This window comes from Herpailurus yagouaroundi, unplaced genomic scaffold (assembly GCF_014898765.1).
Source record: "Herpailurus yagouaroundi ecotype Mexico unplaced genomic scaffold, PumYag 77, whole genome shotgun sequence".
In the NCBI taxonomy this organism is placed as follows: domain Eukaryota; kingdom Metazoa; phylum Chordata; class Mammalia; order Carnivora; family Felidae; genus Herpailurus; species Herpailurus yagouaroundi.
In genome coordinates this window covers 76,487,786-76,504,280 of record NW_024412388.1, presented here as the reverse complement: position 1 = coordinate 76,504,280, position 16,495 = coordinate 76,487,786, and the positions used below count along the sequence as shown (strand labels likewise).

Genomic DNA, 16,495 nt, shown 5'->3' with positions numbered 1-16,495 from the left:
CTCCGTCTCCCTTAATACAGTTGGTTCTCCAAGTTTTAATACAACCATCACCTTTTCTCTCATTCCCAAGCCACGGGCCCCTCCTCTGCACTCTCTTAGTGCTTTATGGATGCCCCTATCATAGTAGAACACTTGACGGCCAGTTTATTTAGTTTTATACAAATATATATACATATATGAAAGTGCAGTGAATATGTTTTGGGCTCCCTTCCATGACTACAAACACCATACACAAGTAGAGCAGGACAACTAGTATTTACATGGCTGAAAATCATACCACCAGCTCTTTTTAAAGGTTTCAACAGCTTAGTGTCTTGCTCTGGCTCCCATTTTGATGTGAGTGTAGGCACCTACCTGCAGAGTACATCCGAACACACCGATCATCAGCATAGCTACCGAAAGGTAGTCGGTAAACACATCCCACCATGGTTTCAGCACACGGAAGGCAGGCTGCTGCTCAGAGAACTGTCGGAATTCTGTCACCGGAATCATGTTTCTGAGAAAGGAAAGGCTGTGAATTAATTTCTCTTCATGTACAACACACCACATTAACAGCATTGGACGTGCTGCTTCAACCCACGAGAAGCAGTGACCTGAATTAGTCCAGGAGTTGTCAAGGCACCTTGGTGTTTTATGAAACCATTGAATAACGCCACTGGTAGAGGAAATAAGCCCCACACGGAAATGGCAAATATTTGACTATTATCCCATAAGTGGGTTGCCTTTGGCTCCGCATGACCAGAAGGACCATGGCCAGAGCAGACCATTATTTCCTGGACCTTCCCTTCCCCTAAACAAAACATGAAGATGCCAGAGAGAACAGAGCCCAGCCTTTGAAATGCTTCTGTTATTTATCTTAGCATCCTGGGTTGCTGCTTTAAACTATTTTAAATGTAATCTCAGCATTGGTTTGTGTTAATTATTTACTAGTCTCTATTTGTAAAGCATTTACTTGCCCCCTGGGAAGGCAGACTGCTTTGCCACCTGGCCCTGGTCTTGTAAGATGGAAGGACCTCATTGGTTGTGGTTGTGGTTGTGGTAGGGGGAGGGGATGGCTTGCAAAGGACTTCACTTTTTCTTGCTTCCCATTTTTTGTCCCCGTGCTTTGTAAAACATTCCTTTCTTTTCTTTTCTTTCCTTTTCTTTTCTTTTACTGTTCATTTCTGAGAGAGAGAAAGCACGAGTGGGGAGGGACAGAGAGAGGGAGAGAGAGAATCCCAAGCAGGCTCTGCGATGTTAGCAGAGAGCCCCATGTGGGGCTTGATCTCATGAACCCACAAGATCATGACCTGAGCCGAAATCAAGAGTCAGACGTTCAACCAACTGAGCCACTCAGGCATCCTGTGCCTGTGCTTTTGACTTGATTTCTTTTTCTCTATTTTCTGTATTCTGCATATTTCACTGTGAACCTCACATTTATCCTGATTTTCTGCTCTGAGAAATGAGTTGTCCTTGGAAACGCCTATCTCTATCTCAACGACAGAAGATAAATGAGTAGGATGCAACTGAGGCTCCAGGAAAAAGGAGAAAGAGACACATCCTTCTTAGACTGTGTTGTCCTTTCTCATGGCTCAGTCCCACTGCCTTTCCTATGGTCCGGGACTTGAAGTTCATCACCCTGCTACGTGAGAAGAAATGTTCTGTTCTTATGACAATAAGGGTAGCCAGTGTGGGACAAAAAGAAAATTTCTCTCCCTTTTGCCACCTTTGGATCCAAGAATCTAGCTCTCTGCACCTGTCCTTATTACTCAGTCCTAATTACAGAGCAAGAGCAAGGCTGCGTTTTGCTGCTTATTCTCCCAAGCCTTGTTTATTTTGTGGATCTTCCCTTCCCTCATACTGAATTGAGGGCTGTACAATAAACAGCCCAAAGCCAAGCCAAGCCTCCTCTTTGAGTTCACAGGTGGTTATCTTTGGAAACGATTTTAATTATCCATTCTGTCTTGTTGCTTTAGCTGACTTCCTAAAGCGGCAATCTGTCTTCCTTCTAGGCTTTTTCCTTAACACAGTGTTGAAAATTTCAACTGCCTGCTGCCGCTCTCATCTGTGACTTGCCTAGTTGACATCCGTGCAGCATTTGATACGATTTTCTCATTTTATCAAAACACGACTTCCCTAACTTCATTCTGTTACTACCACTAGGCTGCAAGCTTCTTGAAGGAAGAACCTATATGCTATGCACGTGTGTTCTCAAAACATATGTTGCAGGTAAGCCATACAAGCTAAATTAAGAACTTTGCAGATTCCTAGTGTCCTTGACATTTCAGACTAGTTCATATTTCCTAACACTTCATGACCGCTTTGCTTCCCAGTGAGTCATTACAACCTCACTGCCCCAAGTGTTTCCTACTCATGGTTGGGCCAGTGACAGTCACAGAGGCTCTAACTCATCTTAACTTCCGAGTTCTGCTTCCAAAGCAGGCTCTGCGATGTCAGCACAGAGCCCCATGTGGGGCTTGATCTCACAAACACACAAGATCATGACCTGAGCCAAAATCAAGAGTCAGACGCTCAACCGACTGAGCCACATTGTCTCATTCCATTTTGCATTCCCATCACTGACCACAGCACCTGGCAAACAGGAGCAGGGCCTGAACAACTGCTGTTGAGTAAGTGAATGACTGAATTCAGATGCTTGTTCATGGAGCTCTGCTCACCCAAATGAGATTGGAGGTGACCCCAGCCAGCTGCAGTGACAGTGCTAATGAGGGCAGTATACCTGTGTGCTAGTCCACATTCTTTGACAGATTTGGTGGTTGTTTCCTTCATGGTGAGTCCCTGTACACCTTTGGAGGAACTGGGCTTGTTTTTTGAAGTGAGGACCAATCTCAGGAATAAAATGCACCAATGTAAAGCAGTGGCTTTCAAATGTTTTGATCTCAGGTCACTTTCACCCTCTGAAATGTAGAAGGACCTCAAGGAGCATTTTTTTTTTTTAATTTATTTTTTATTTTTTATTTTTTTAATGTTTATTTGTTTTTGAGACAGAGGGAGACAGAACATGAGTTGGGGAGGGGCATAGAGAAAGGGAGACACAGAATCTGAAACAGGTTCCGGGCTCTGAGCTGTCAGCACAGAGCCCGACGCGGGGCTCGAACCCACGAACCGTGAGATCATGGCCTGAGCTGACGTCGGACGCTCAACCGACTGAGCCACCCAGGCACCCCAGGGAGCATTTTTTTATGTGGATCACACCACTTAACATTTACTGTATTAGAAATTTAAACCGGGGCGCCTGGGTGGCTCAGTCGGTTGAGCGGCCGAGTTCGGCTCAGGTCACGATCTCACACTCTGTGAGTTCAAGCCCCGCGTCGGGCTCTGTGCTGACAGCTCAGAGCCTGGAGCCTGTTTCAGATTCTGTGTCTCCCTCTCTCTCTGACCCTCCCCCGTTCATGCTCTGTCTCTCCCTGTCTCAAAAATAAATAAACATTAGAAAAAAAAAAAAAGAAATTTAAACCAAGAAAGTTTAAATATATACACCAAGTTAAAAATAAACCCATTACATGTTGATTATAACTAGTCTCCAAAAAACAAAAAAAAAAAAAAAAGAGAGAGCGAGAGAGAAGCATGGCTTTCCACTTTTGCAAATCTCTTTAACATTAGGCTTAATGGAAGATAGCTAGATTATCGTATCTGCTTCTGCATTCTGTCTGTTGCAATGTTATTTTGATCGAAATTTATGAATCCAATAGATAGGCAGTTGGAAAATAGAGTATCTTAACAGCCTTTTCATATAATTGTGGATATTAACTTTTGATATCAAACTGACCTAGTTAGTTGCAATATGGAATCTGAAAACTATATCAACAAACTTTTCAAACTTCATGATATGTTGGTATTTGGTCATCTGGAAAATATTGGATTGCTGAATTATGCAGATCTTCCAAATGTTGACAAATTATGTAAAAAAAAATCACATTCATTAATATCATTACTGCTTTCACGAGAAAAGTTTTAAGGAATGGGAATTCTAATCACCACCTGAAAGTTTGAAGTTTGTGGTAGCAAATGGTATCAGATGTTTTCCTTAAAGCATTAGGCTCACTTCATTCATTTCGAGAAAATATCTTCCACAGGCTAAAGTCTGAGTAATCAGTTGTTTTATTCAAGTAACAGTGACATAATACGATAAAGGAGCTAACTCAACTTTCAACTCAAATGAGGACTTTTCCTTGAGACAACCGCTGTACTGTGGAATGTACCAGAAATGCTTTATGTATTCTTCTCCTTTGTCATACAGCACATTAATACAGTGTGTAGCCAAGGCTTATGAGTTATTTAAATAATTTTAATGCAACAATGGGGAGACTAAATAAAACTGGCATTTAAGTTGTAAGTGTATGCTAATGAAGAATGTAATCACCACAGCACAGTCTGATACCTCTATCTTGGTTCGTGCTAAGGTGCATTACCCACCACTGCTTTGGCACCATAAGCGAAAAAGGCAAAAATAAAAAATAAAAAAATAAAAATAAATCTGAGCATGACAAAATAGTTTTGACCTTGTGACTCCCGGTTTAGGCCACCAGGGTTCCATCAACCACACTTTGAGAAGCACTGAGGTAGAGGCTCACTGTTCTTTCATCGACAGCTCTTGTTGAGAAAGCAAAGCATAGGCACTCAGCAAAGGCCATGTTCTCTGAGTCCTTGGCTACATTGCCTTCACAGGCATTAGTCTTTTTAATGTGGAAAATAAAGACAAACTAAGGAATCTAAGAAACTTAAATAGTATGTACTGCCTCCCCATACTGGCACAACCTAACTAAGATGGGTTTTTAGAGAAGCTGCCGGCCAAGATGACACAGCCTTTTTGTTAGAGCTCTTAACACACTTCACCGCTTTTGGGTAAGTGTATGTATGTGTCCATGTTTATGGCCATGCCATATATGCGTGTACACACATACTCCACATGAATGTACATACACAGATCTGCCCTACACACACAGAGACTTTATTATTTTAACATATCACAGGGCTCATCCTTGTAATTATTTTTGACACAACAAAAGGGTGGGGATAAAGAAGTTGACTAAACAACTCCAAAAACTAAAGAGAGAGCAGATGGACCTTGTGCTTGCTGATTGAAAACAAAAATTTATTTTGTATTCTTCTTTCAAAAATTTCAGCAGCTCTGAAGACCTGCATTATCAGTGGCTACCCTGGATTTCTCTTTCATTACTATTGTGGCTTCCAATGGATTTGTTACCATTTCAAGAGTTACTGTTTCAAGCTCAGGGAGTCACCACTGAATCAACTGCTTGGGTTTAAATACAGTCTTTTCCCCTAGAGATCAATCAGCATAATTTTATTTCTATTTAACTTTTTTCTATTTTGGAATTTTGTCCAACTTTGATTTCCAACTTATTATGTAAGAGCTTAGTTTACCTAATTAAAAAATGCCTTTGGAAATATGGCATTGCATTTCAATCATGAGATTCTGGAGTCCTAATTAAAATTATATAAATTTTACATTATGTTATAGAGCTGCCTCTGTGTCCTTTTGCAGAAATCCATGTGCATTTCCTTTATTAGAAATATTTATTTCCGAAAGTCATTTTAATGGCTTTATAAAATTTACTTCTCAGAAGATCATATGATATAATCCTCTGGTAAAGAATATTGGTAAAGTTAGTTGCAAACCCAGAGTTTCTTTCTTTCATTTATTTGGCTCTTCCTGAACAATCTGTCTTTCTCCCTCTCAGAAGAGTTTTATTATTTTCTCCAGAATTAATTACACAGAACAAATTCTGCTCTATTAACCCTTGGCTCTAAGAATATGAAACCTACTCTATTTGATTCAAACCGGATTGCTAACACTGCCCTCCAATGCCTATCAGTTGGATACAGCCAACATTTGCTTTATTCCACAGTTTTTTGGCAGTTGGAAAATGGCATTACCTTTAGACAGACATCGTTCAAGGGAACAAGAGCCAATTCCAAATTACAGTAATGTGGTGAGTGAACCATTACAAAAATGAATTTAAAAGTTCAATAATTCCTGGGGCGCCTGGGTGGCTCAGTCAGTTGAGTGCCTGACTTCAGCTCAGGTCATGATCTCATAGTTCATGAGTTCAAGCCCTGCATCGGGCTCTGTACTGACAGCTTAGAGCCTGGAGCCTGCTTCAGATTCTGTGTTTCCTCTCTTTCCCTTCCCCACTCATGCTCTGTCTCTGTCTCTCAAAAATGAATAAATGTTAAAAAAAGTTTAAAAAAATAAAAGTTCAATAATTCCTCAGCACATGCAATATGGATTCTACAGAGAAGAAATCCACATATATGCTTCATCTATGTTGCTAAACCTATCTAATGGCCAATGCTCAGGCCTCACCTATTTGCTCTACAAGCATATAAGCAGCATGGGCATAATCTGACCATCCTTTACTTGACTTTCAAGACGCCATAGCTGTTAGGTTTTCCTCCTCCTTCCCTGGCTCTTCCTTCTTTAACCCTTTTGCTGTTTCTTCCTCTTCTCCTTGACCTCTGACTTTGGAGTGCTCAGGGCTTAGTCTTTGGACCTCTTCTCTTCCCAAAGTCATTCATCCTCTGGTGATCACATCTAGTCAAAGTGCTTTAGTTTTTTTCAATTTTTTAAATGTTTACTTTATTTTTGAGAGAGAGAGAGAGAGACAGAGCACGAGTGGGGAAGGGGCAGAGAGAGAGCAGGAGACACAGAATCTGAAGCAGGCTCCAGGCTCTGAGCTGTCAGCACAGAGCCCAATGTGGGGCTCGAACCCACGAACTGTGAGATCATGACCTGAGCCAAAGTTGGACACTTAACTGATGGAGCCACACAAGGTGCCCCTAGTCACACTGCTTTAAACAGCATCCAAACTAAACACAAATTCAAGACTGAATTCAGACTCATGGACCCAACTGTCTACTTGACATCTCCATCTGGATATTCACCAGACACATTAAATGCGGTATGTCCCAAACCGACTCCAGGTCCCTTCCCTTATTCCTATTTCTCCCAACCCCACACAGCCCTATTTTTCTTGTAACTTTCCTATCTCTAGGAAATATGGCAACTCCATCTTTCCAGTTGCTTAGGCCAAAAACCTTGGAGTCATCCTTGATTCTTCTTTGTCTCTTATATCCTACATCCAATCTACCAAAACATATTGTGCTCCTTTATGGTCTGTCTCCTACCAGAATATAAGTTTCATGAGGGCAGGTACTTTCTTTTCAGTTCTACTCTATACATTGACGTATCTCAACTATTTAGAAAATAATGCTTGACATACAGTAGGCACTCAGTATTTGCTGAGTAAATAGTGGATACATGGTAATTTTAATGAAGAAAGGGAAGTACAGTTGCCTTTAGCTTTAGAAATAATCACTGTAAAGGCAAAGGGTGTCTCTGGATAATGTTATGGGAGGAAGATCCCATGGTGCAAGGCCAGGACATCAGCTGGTGTCCTGAGGCTACTGTGGAAAAGGAGTGCAAGTGAGGAAGAGCACAGAAATACTTTGATTTATTTAGGGATTCTTCTCAGCTGTACCCAAAGGTTCCATAAATCAACATAAAGTCCTCAAGATATGCTCAAAACATCAATCATAAAAATAAAACAAACTGCTTTTCTTCTAGCAGTGCAAAGATGGAAATAAAAAATGAGAAAATGCCAAATTTTCCAATTCCTAAAAATGATACCCTTCTCTCTTGGGAGAAGGTGACTCTAGATTGTATTTTATTCTGTAGTTGTGGCACATATGACAAAATATCTCTAGAAAAGTCCACCAAACAAGATCATAATTACATGGTTCTATAGAAATATATCTAATTAAAAGGAAGTAAGAAATGAGTTATAAAATTTTAGAACCTGAATGGCACTTCAGAGGTCATCTCGTCCATAACTCTCATTTTAAGAGTGAAAAACTTGAGTTGACAGATTAGGTGACTCATGCCCAAGGAACACGGCCAAGGGTGAGCCATGACTTCTAACCAAACCTTACCCCATACAGCTCCTAGTTAAAACTACATCATGATGACTCAAATACAAAACAATTAAAATATACTAGGAAACAAACAGTTTAAGTAGAAGTTCTCCTGTATTCAACTTCTCTTTTCATATCCCTATTTGATAGCAGGAAATTTCTAAAAACCTATTATTAATACATTTAAGTGATTCTTGAACTCTACTGCCCTTACAGCCCCATAAAGCAAGAACTTTGCAGTCAGAAGGAATCGAAAGAGGCAAGTGAAACTTGGAACCCAGTGGATACTTCTGTATTATTAACTCCTTGCATATTTCCACAATGTCATACATTAAATTAATGGCCCAATCACATTATTTCAAAAATATTCAAATTGAGCTTGCCCTTTTGTCTAAGGGTGGTAGTGGTGGTGGGAAGCAAAAATTACTCCTACCTAGCAATTCTCATTCTTAAAGAGAGATATCATATCTTCTCTTCCTCATTATACCTTTCACATATTAAAGAAAAATCCCTTTAATCATTGTACTTCAGGCCATACATCTCAAGGACTTTGCTTCACGTGATAGTTTCCATAGTTACCTATACTGTAGCCAGAAGCTTTTGAATCCACTAAAAATTTAATATATATGATGATCAACAGCGGATTTTTTTTCTCTCACAAGCACAGATTACCTTCATTTACTTATGCACTTGCTGTAGAATAATGAAACCGTAAAATATGTCAGGTCCTGTGCTAGGGGAATGCAAGTGAACAAAACAGAGGACAAGGTACCTGCCTTCACCCACATGGACTCTCATGGGAGAATGTGTATTAAAGAAATTCCTATAAAAGCATGAATTGTAATTGATCTGCTTTGTAAATGTGACTGATTAGTGTTCCCTGTGCCAGTGGTGCATTTAAAGAGGTTATTTCTATTTCACTGAAGCTGGAGTGTATATCTTGTTTATCTCTGTGTCTTCTAGAAAACAACACAATGCCTTAGAGTGGACCCTCCATTCCTATTTGGTAAATCAAACCAGGCCCCCATATACAAGCATACTCAAAGATACACACACCCATTCAAGCATTTAGTAGTAAAGACCAAATTCTTTCTTCTATTATTATCCTGTTATAAAGTTTGACACTGCAATAAATGACTATTACCGTTAACTATTCACATTATAAATAGTGATTATTCAAAGAACATGCACTATGAAGAGAGTGAGAAGAAGAAGAGAGTCAGGAATAATTTATAATTTCAAAGTTAAGGATCATTGCAATTTTAATGCACAATGTTCTGTCACTGGTGCTAAAGAGGATGTGTCGATCGATAATGATTTCTTAGGTTTAGCTTGTATCCAATGGCCAACTTTTGTGACTCCCTTATCAGAACATTGCTCTATTAAGAAACAAGAGACAGAAAACAGATCCAAACATAATAGTCTTGTTTATGATATAATGGTTTGGAATAGTGCCCTTCTAAATCTTAGTGAGATCTCAAAAGAAGGCTTTGCTTTCTTTGAGATTTTCTGTCCAAAAGCTTCAGCTTCATCTATATGACACTAATAATAATTTAAGGTTTATTCTGTGCATTTCAAGTAAATTTGGATTCAGAAACATTTTCTAAAATGAGACTAACTTGTGATCTAACAGTCTCAAAAAGCGATCATAAAGGATATCAAGGCCTTCCTCATCTCTGTCATTCAGAATTTACTAAAAGTCTCTCCGAGAAACATGGCTCCAGCTCCGAGAAACAAAGTTTCCCCTCCAACTCTTGATATCATTTATATGTGATTGAGAAAAGATTTCAGTTCATCTTATCAGTCCTGACATCCAAAAACTAAGTCTAGGATTCAACTGAGCAAATCCATAATGACTGTTTTGAAGACTATCTTCTTCCTTCAATGGACAAAAAGAAATTTATCTCCAGTCCAGTTTTACCCCCTGAGCCAAGAAAGCGCGATAGTTCGAAGCAGCAGAAGCACCATGAACATATGGTGCAGGTCAGAGAGTCCAGACAAAATGCATGTAGGATCAGTGGTAGGTCTACCTGGAAGGCAACTTTCTTTCTAACAAAAGGAAAGCAAGGAGAGGATGGTGGAGAAGACAGGATGGCTTCTGCCCTTCAGAACATTAAAACTGAAGGTTCCTACTTAGTTTTCACTTTTTGGAGTTTAAAGTAGTCTGAAAAGGCAGAGGACATCTTCCATTTCGTATTGTTAGCTCCAGGCCCCAAAATGCTCCATAGTTTTGAGTTAAATTCTTAGCGATCTTATGGGGGAAAGTTGCCTTGTCTATTCCAATAGGCAGTTTGGCTGTTTTACAAATACTTTTCATAAACATAGATTGATACTTTTATTTTATTTTATTTTATTTTTTCAATATATGAAATTTGTCAAATTGGTTTCCATACAACACCCAGTGCTCATCCCAAAAGGTGCCCTCCTCACTACTCATCACCCACCCTCTCCTCCCTCCCACCCCCCATCAACCCTCAGTTCGTTCTCAGTTTTTAAGAGTCTCTTATGCTTTGGCTCTCTCCCACTCTAACCTCTTTTTTTTTTTTCTTCCCCTCCCCCATGGGTTTCTGTTAAGTTTCTCAGGATCCACATAAGAGTGAAAACATATGGTATCTGTCTTTCTCTGTATGGCTTATTTCACTTAGCATAACACTCCAGTTCCGTCCACGTTGCTACAAAGGGCCATATTTCATTCTTTCTCATTGCCTCGTAGTATTCCATTGTGTATATAAACCACAATTTCTTTATCCAGTCATCAGTTGATGGACATTTAGGCTCTTTCCATAATTTGGCTATTGTTGAGAGTGCTGCCATAAACATTGGGGTACAAGTGCCCCTATGCATCAGTACTCCTGTATCCCTTGGGTAAATTCCTAGCAGTGCTATTGCTGGGTCATAGGGTAGGTCTATTTTTAATTTTTTGAGGAACCTTCACACTGTTTTGCAGAGTGGCTGCACCAGTTTGCATTCCCACCAACAGTGCAAGAGGGTTCCCGTTTCTCCACATCCTCTCCAGCATCTATAGTCTCCTGATTTGTTCATATTGGCCACTCTGACTGGTGTGAGGTGATATCTGAGTGTGGTTTTGATTTGTATTTCCCTGATAAGGAGCGACGTTGAACATCTTTTCACGTGCCTGTTGGCCATCCGGATGTCTTCTTTAGAGAGATTGATACTTTTAAAAACAGTCAGCAAAAGTGCAACAGGCAGCTGAAAAACTTATTATGGAAACTTTCCCACTAAGCTTGCTTGTTCTTTTCTTTTTTCTTTTCTTTTGTTTTCTTCTTTCCTTCCTTCCTTCCTTTCTTTTCTTTTCTTTTTTTTCTTTTCTTTTCTCTTCTTTCTTTCTTTCTCTCTCTCTCTTTCTTTCTCTCTCTCTTCCTCCCTCCCTCCTTTCTTTTCTTTCCTTTCCTTTCCTCCCTCCCTCCCTCCCTCTCTCTCTCTCTTTCTTTCTTTCTTGGTAAGATTTAAAAGTTCCAGCTATGTTAAATCTAACAACTAGGAAACAAAGTAACACTGCTCAGGAAACAAAAGATTGGGACTTAAAGTAAGAGACTGAAAGACTAATAGATTTGTAGTATGAATATTTTTATGGCCTTTTTTATTAAGCTCATCTTTGCAAGAATCTACCATTTAAAATCTCTCTTTTTAAAAAATGTTTATTTATTTAGAGAAACAGCATAAGGGAGCAGCAGAAAGGGAGGGAGGGAAAGAGAGAGAATCCCAAGCAGACTCCATGCTGATGTGGGGCTCAAACTCATGAACCATGAGATCATGACCTGAGCTGAAATCAAGAGTTGGACACTTAACTGAATGAGCCACCAAGGCATCCCTAAAATTTCTCTTTTAAGAGAAGATTTTACAACAGTAAAAAAAAACATTAACTGTTAATCCTCTTAGGGGCTTTTCAAAAAGGTTGTTTTGAAAAAGTCAGCTCTTGGTTTGTCTTTCCTGTTGGATGTGCTCAGTAAAATCCACGATGGAATGAAATCCAGGCCCTCCAGCCCCCAGGAAGAAACAATTCTACATAAAGAAATTAACAACCACCATACTTTTGTCAGAATATTAAAATGGATGTGAATACACCTAAAATTTGAATATTAGGTTTTTGTTCATCCAACCAATAAATATTTAATGCAAGGCTTTTTGCCTATAGGAAAAATATTTGTTGGGTTTGGCTCTAAATTTAACATATTGATTTAATGGCCTATCTTTTCCAAGTTAGACATTACAGGACTTCCCTCTTTCAACTCTTATTTTCTCATAGCAAAGCTAAATAAAATCTAACACGATGATATTCAATACTAGAGGCTCACATTTTAGAAACTGAAGGAGGAAATAAAAGTTTCTTTATATGAAGGCTCTAGGAGAACATGGTCAAAGGCTACTTGCCTCTCGGACCTAGAATGTGCCAAAAATTTAAATGAAAGAAATGCTTGGAAAATATGAATCAACTTGTTAAAGCACATCTGTTTCTGAAGATAATAGAGTCTTTAGCTAAAAAATGAAAACAAAAAACTACCCCCCCCACACACACACTACCAGAAAGAAATAGTGAAATGAGGTGGTATACATTGCATGATTGCAAAGGTCAAGTGATCTGTGTGGCTCTCGAAAAGTCACTATGAAGGAGATTCAAGCAATAGCAGGGCCTTGTGGTATTAATCCTAAAGCTGGAATGTTCTTCCAACCCCCTTTGCTTTGCAGATTCCTATGCATCCTGCAGACCTCGGCTCTAGCACCACGAGCCAACCCTGATCTCCCTGACTGGGTCAAATCCAGCCCACAGGCTCTTGGGGCACCCTGGACTCCTGTCATAGACTCCATTTTCCACTCATTTGCATGGTTCTTGGATTAATGTTGGTCTCTATTGTTTTCCCATCACCTAACAGTCTTCGGCATGTCATAGGTGCTCACTGTAGAGTCATCAAATAAATGAATAATTAAAAAGAAAGTTATAATACCAGTCTAAGTGTGAGACCTAGACTTACTCATTTGAATACTTTGTCAGCAAAAAGAAAATGGTGGTGTGGGGGCAGGGGGTGGGAGGAATAGAACCCATTAGCCAACTTGGAATAAGACCCAAAGCAGTGCCCTCTTTGTAGACAAACTATAGTATTTTGAAAATCGTTTGCTTGCAGTTGCTAATTTTAGAAAGAAAGATGGCTTGGGGCCAAGGAAGTCTTCCTGAGAAAACTATCTCAAAGACATTGAGAGCCCTGCCAAATGCGTTTTCAAAAATGGCAGAAAGACCTAGAAAACAAGACCCTGAAGCCCCACAATCTGTCAACTTGCAGGGTGCCATTTAGTTACCTAAAGTTGCTTGGCAGTTTCATCAGCAGGATGAAAAGGTGGACTAGGGATGCTTGGAAGGAATAAAACTAGTTCAGCGGTTGTTGAATTGGGAGGTTTTATGTAGTGATTACCAACATTAAAAAAATGAGAAGCTGTGTAGAAAGGTCACAGAAATTTACCTAAAACCTTAGATTTAGTTGGAAAGAGCAAGGAAGAAACAAGAAAAAACTTACATTTAAAAGTCAAACATTTCAAAGCTGACAGACTGTCAGAAGTTCTGAAGTAGGGGTGCCTGGGTGGGTCAGTTGGTTGAGTGTCCAACTTTGGCTCAGGTTGTGGTCTCACAGTCCAGGAGTTTGAGCCCTGCGTTGGGCTGTGTGCTGACAGCTCAGAGCCTGGGGCCTGCTTCAGATTCTGTGTTTCCCTCTCTCTCTCTCTCTGCCCCTACCCTGCTTGCTTGCTGTCTCTCTCAAAAAAAAAAAAAAAAAAAAAAAGTTCTGAAGCAAAGTGGGACTTAGAAATGGGTGGATGGTCTTTTAGGTGGCTCAGGTCCAGGGGAAAATCAAGGTTTATGGAACAACAACTGTGGGGATTTGTTTGTTTTTGTTCCTTCTGTAATGTTTGATCCTATTTTCAGATGACCCCTGTTAAAAACTTAACAGACTAATGTTTTAGGAACCTAATAAATGGCTACATAGACATAAATTTAAATTGTTTGGGTAAAAACAAAATAAATATCCATTTCAACAAAGAAACAGAAATTGGTGGAAAGATAGGTTGGTTCATTTCTATGCCAGTCCTTAGATACAAACAGAGTCTGTGTTGGGATACTTGTGGTCAAAGAGGTAGAATTTGGGGAAGTGAGGTGGAAAAAGCCATACCATTGTGATTCGCCCTTGGTCTTTCCCCTCTAGAAACTGAGAGAGGGATAAATTATCATTGGAGATACCTACTTCAGAAGCACAGTTTCTCAAGGCTGGATGTAGTGTCTTTGAAAGCTTTAAATCCCTAGCACCTATCACAGTGCCTGGCAGCTTTATTCATTCTTTCTGCAAGTCCTAGAGTAGTTTTAAACTGCGAAGTACTGGGGCGCCTGGGTGGCTCGGTCAGTTAAGCATCCAACTTCGGCTCGGGTCATGATCTCATGGCTTGAGCCTCACGTCGGGCTCTGTGCTGACAGCTCACAGGCTAGAGTCTGCTTTGGATTCTGTGTTTCCTTCTCTCTGCTTCTCCCCCAGCTCATGCTCTCTCTCTCCCTCTCAAAAATAAGTAAACTGCAAGGTATTGAGCTCACTGATGTGGACATACCAGTGAGTAAGCCAGATATAACCCCTGTCCTTATGAATCTTACATTATGGTGGAGAGACAGACAGAAGTAATGACATACAACCGCTTCATCGCAGTTGTGATAGTCTGATGAAGTGGACGTTTAGGACACTGATATTTACTGAGGTACCTGAGCCACTGGGGGCTTGGGAAGTGGTGCCTGCACAGAAAGATGAAGTACAGGTAGGGACAGTCATCTAGGTAAAGTTGGAGGCCAGGGCCAGAACATTTCAGGCACAACGTAAGGTCTATAATATGACGGCTCTTTGTTCCCACTTTAAGGTGTATCATTTTGCCTTCCATCACTCACCAGAAATGATTTGTTTCTGTTTATTTTGAATCAGGTTAGAGCTGATATTTTCCGTGTCTGAAGACACAGGGTAAGGGTAGCCTGAGCTGGTCCAGATTCTGAGACCAAGTGGGCAACTGAAATGCCAAAAGTCACCAAGACTCACCAAGTCTTTTTCTTTTTTTTTTCTTTTTTTTTTTTCAACGTTTATTTATTTTTGCGACAGAGAGAGACAGAGCATGAACAGGGGAGGGGCAGAGAGAGAGGGAGACACAGAATCGGAAACAGGCTCCAGGCTCTGAGCCATCAGCCCAGAGCCCGACGCGGGGCTCGAACTCACGGACCGCGAGATCGTGACCTGAGCTGAAGTCGGACGCTTAACCGACTGCGCCACCCAGGCGCCCCAACTCACCAAGTCTTTTTCTAAAGTGTACATAAAAATTCACCCAAAGCAACCTTTTTGTAGAGGAAGGTAGACCTTCTCAGCTTCACCTTGTACCTTGCTGCTGAACTGCCTTCTAAACACATGAACCAACCCACCACTGGATCTCTTGAATCATCCCCCACACAATGCCTTCACTCTCTTGTTAACTGTCTAACGATGCCCCAAAGTTCTGGCTGGGTAGGCTATGTTCGGTATTGAATTCACCAAATTCTCACCACAAATAGCAAACATTCTTCTAGAATCTCAGTAGGCCAGTCATGACCAGTGAGGGGGCTGCTGAGTAACTTCCTAGAACTGAGCACAGGTGGCAAGCATGAAAGCCTAGGGCTGCTCTTGTCTCCTGCACCTGTCCAAACACGTGCCAGCCTGCAGTGTAGTCACCTCACTCAAAATCCATCTAAGCTAAGCACGCACTCTACCACTGAGCTACACCCCCTCTCTTCAAAATCCATCTAGAATTCCCCCTCAGGAGCTGACTTCCAAGTTACACCCAAGAAATTCACTCTTTGGTCAGAAGATAGTCTCCTATGGTCTACTTATTTCCTCCTTTTCTTCTTTCCCTTGAATATATCCTCCTCCTTTCCTTTTCTTTCTTCCCCCTCCCCTTGATCTCTCTTCCTTCCCTCCCTCTTTCAACATTTGCTATCCAACTATTATTATGTGTCAAGAACTAGGGATAAAAGACAAAAAGAAGCTATAGTTAAATGTGTGGGCAACAGATCTGTTAAACACGGAGATTCAAAATATGGTATCTTTCCTCTTTGCTCCTCAGCTTTTTGTATGATTTCAAACCCAAAGGGCTTGTGAGCCAGACCAGCACTGGGAATGATGCATGCCAACTAGCCATTTAACTCGGGCATGTACTTTGCCAAGAGGCTTTCCAGACGACAGATATAAAACCAAACAGGAGATTGCCCTGGGATGAGGTAAAAATGAAAACAGAAATAAACAGGTGCCTTAACTTTCACAATCTGAAGTTAGAAACAGAATAGATTGGGACAGATTTTTTTTGATGAATCCCTTGCTATACCAACTCTTACAACTTGCTACTCAAAACCTAAGACCCAAATAAATTTGGATAAGAGATACTATTTGTTCAATATTTTCATCCACCATGTCTTTTTAAAATTGAGATATAATTGACCTATAACATTGTATTAGCTTTAGGTGTATAACATGATTTGATATATGTGTCTATATTGTGA

At 40.4% G+C, this 16,495-nt stretch overlaps 1 protein-coding gene across 1 annotated transcript in view; it reads right to left on the bottom strand.

Annotated features, from left to right (window-relative positions):
- LRRC8C (leucine rich repeat containing 8 VRAC subunit C) overlaps positions 1-16,495 on the bottom strand; it is an 81,342-nt gene that overhangs the window by 34,404 nt on the left and 30,443 nt on the right. Inside the window, exon 2 of the mRNA XM_040470906.1 lies at positions 355-496. Within this exon, the coding sequence (XP_040326840.1) occupies positions 355-492 (138 nt within the window). The 5' untranslated portion in view covers positions 493-496. The remainder of the gene's footprint in view (positions 1-354; positions 497-16,495) is intronic.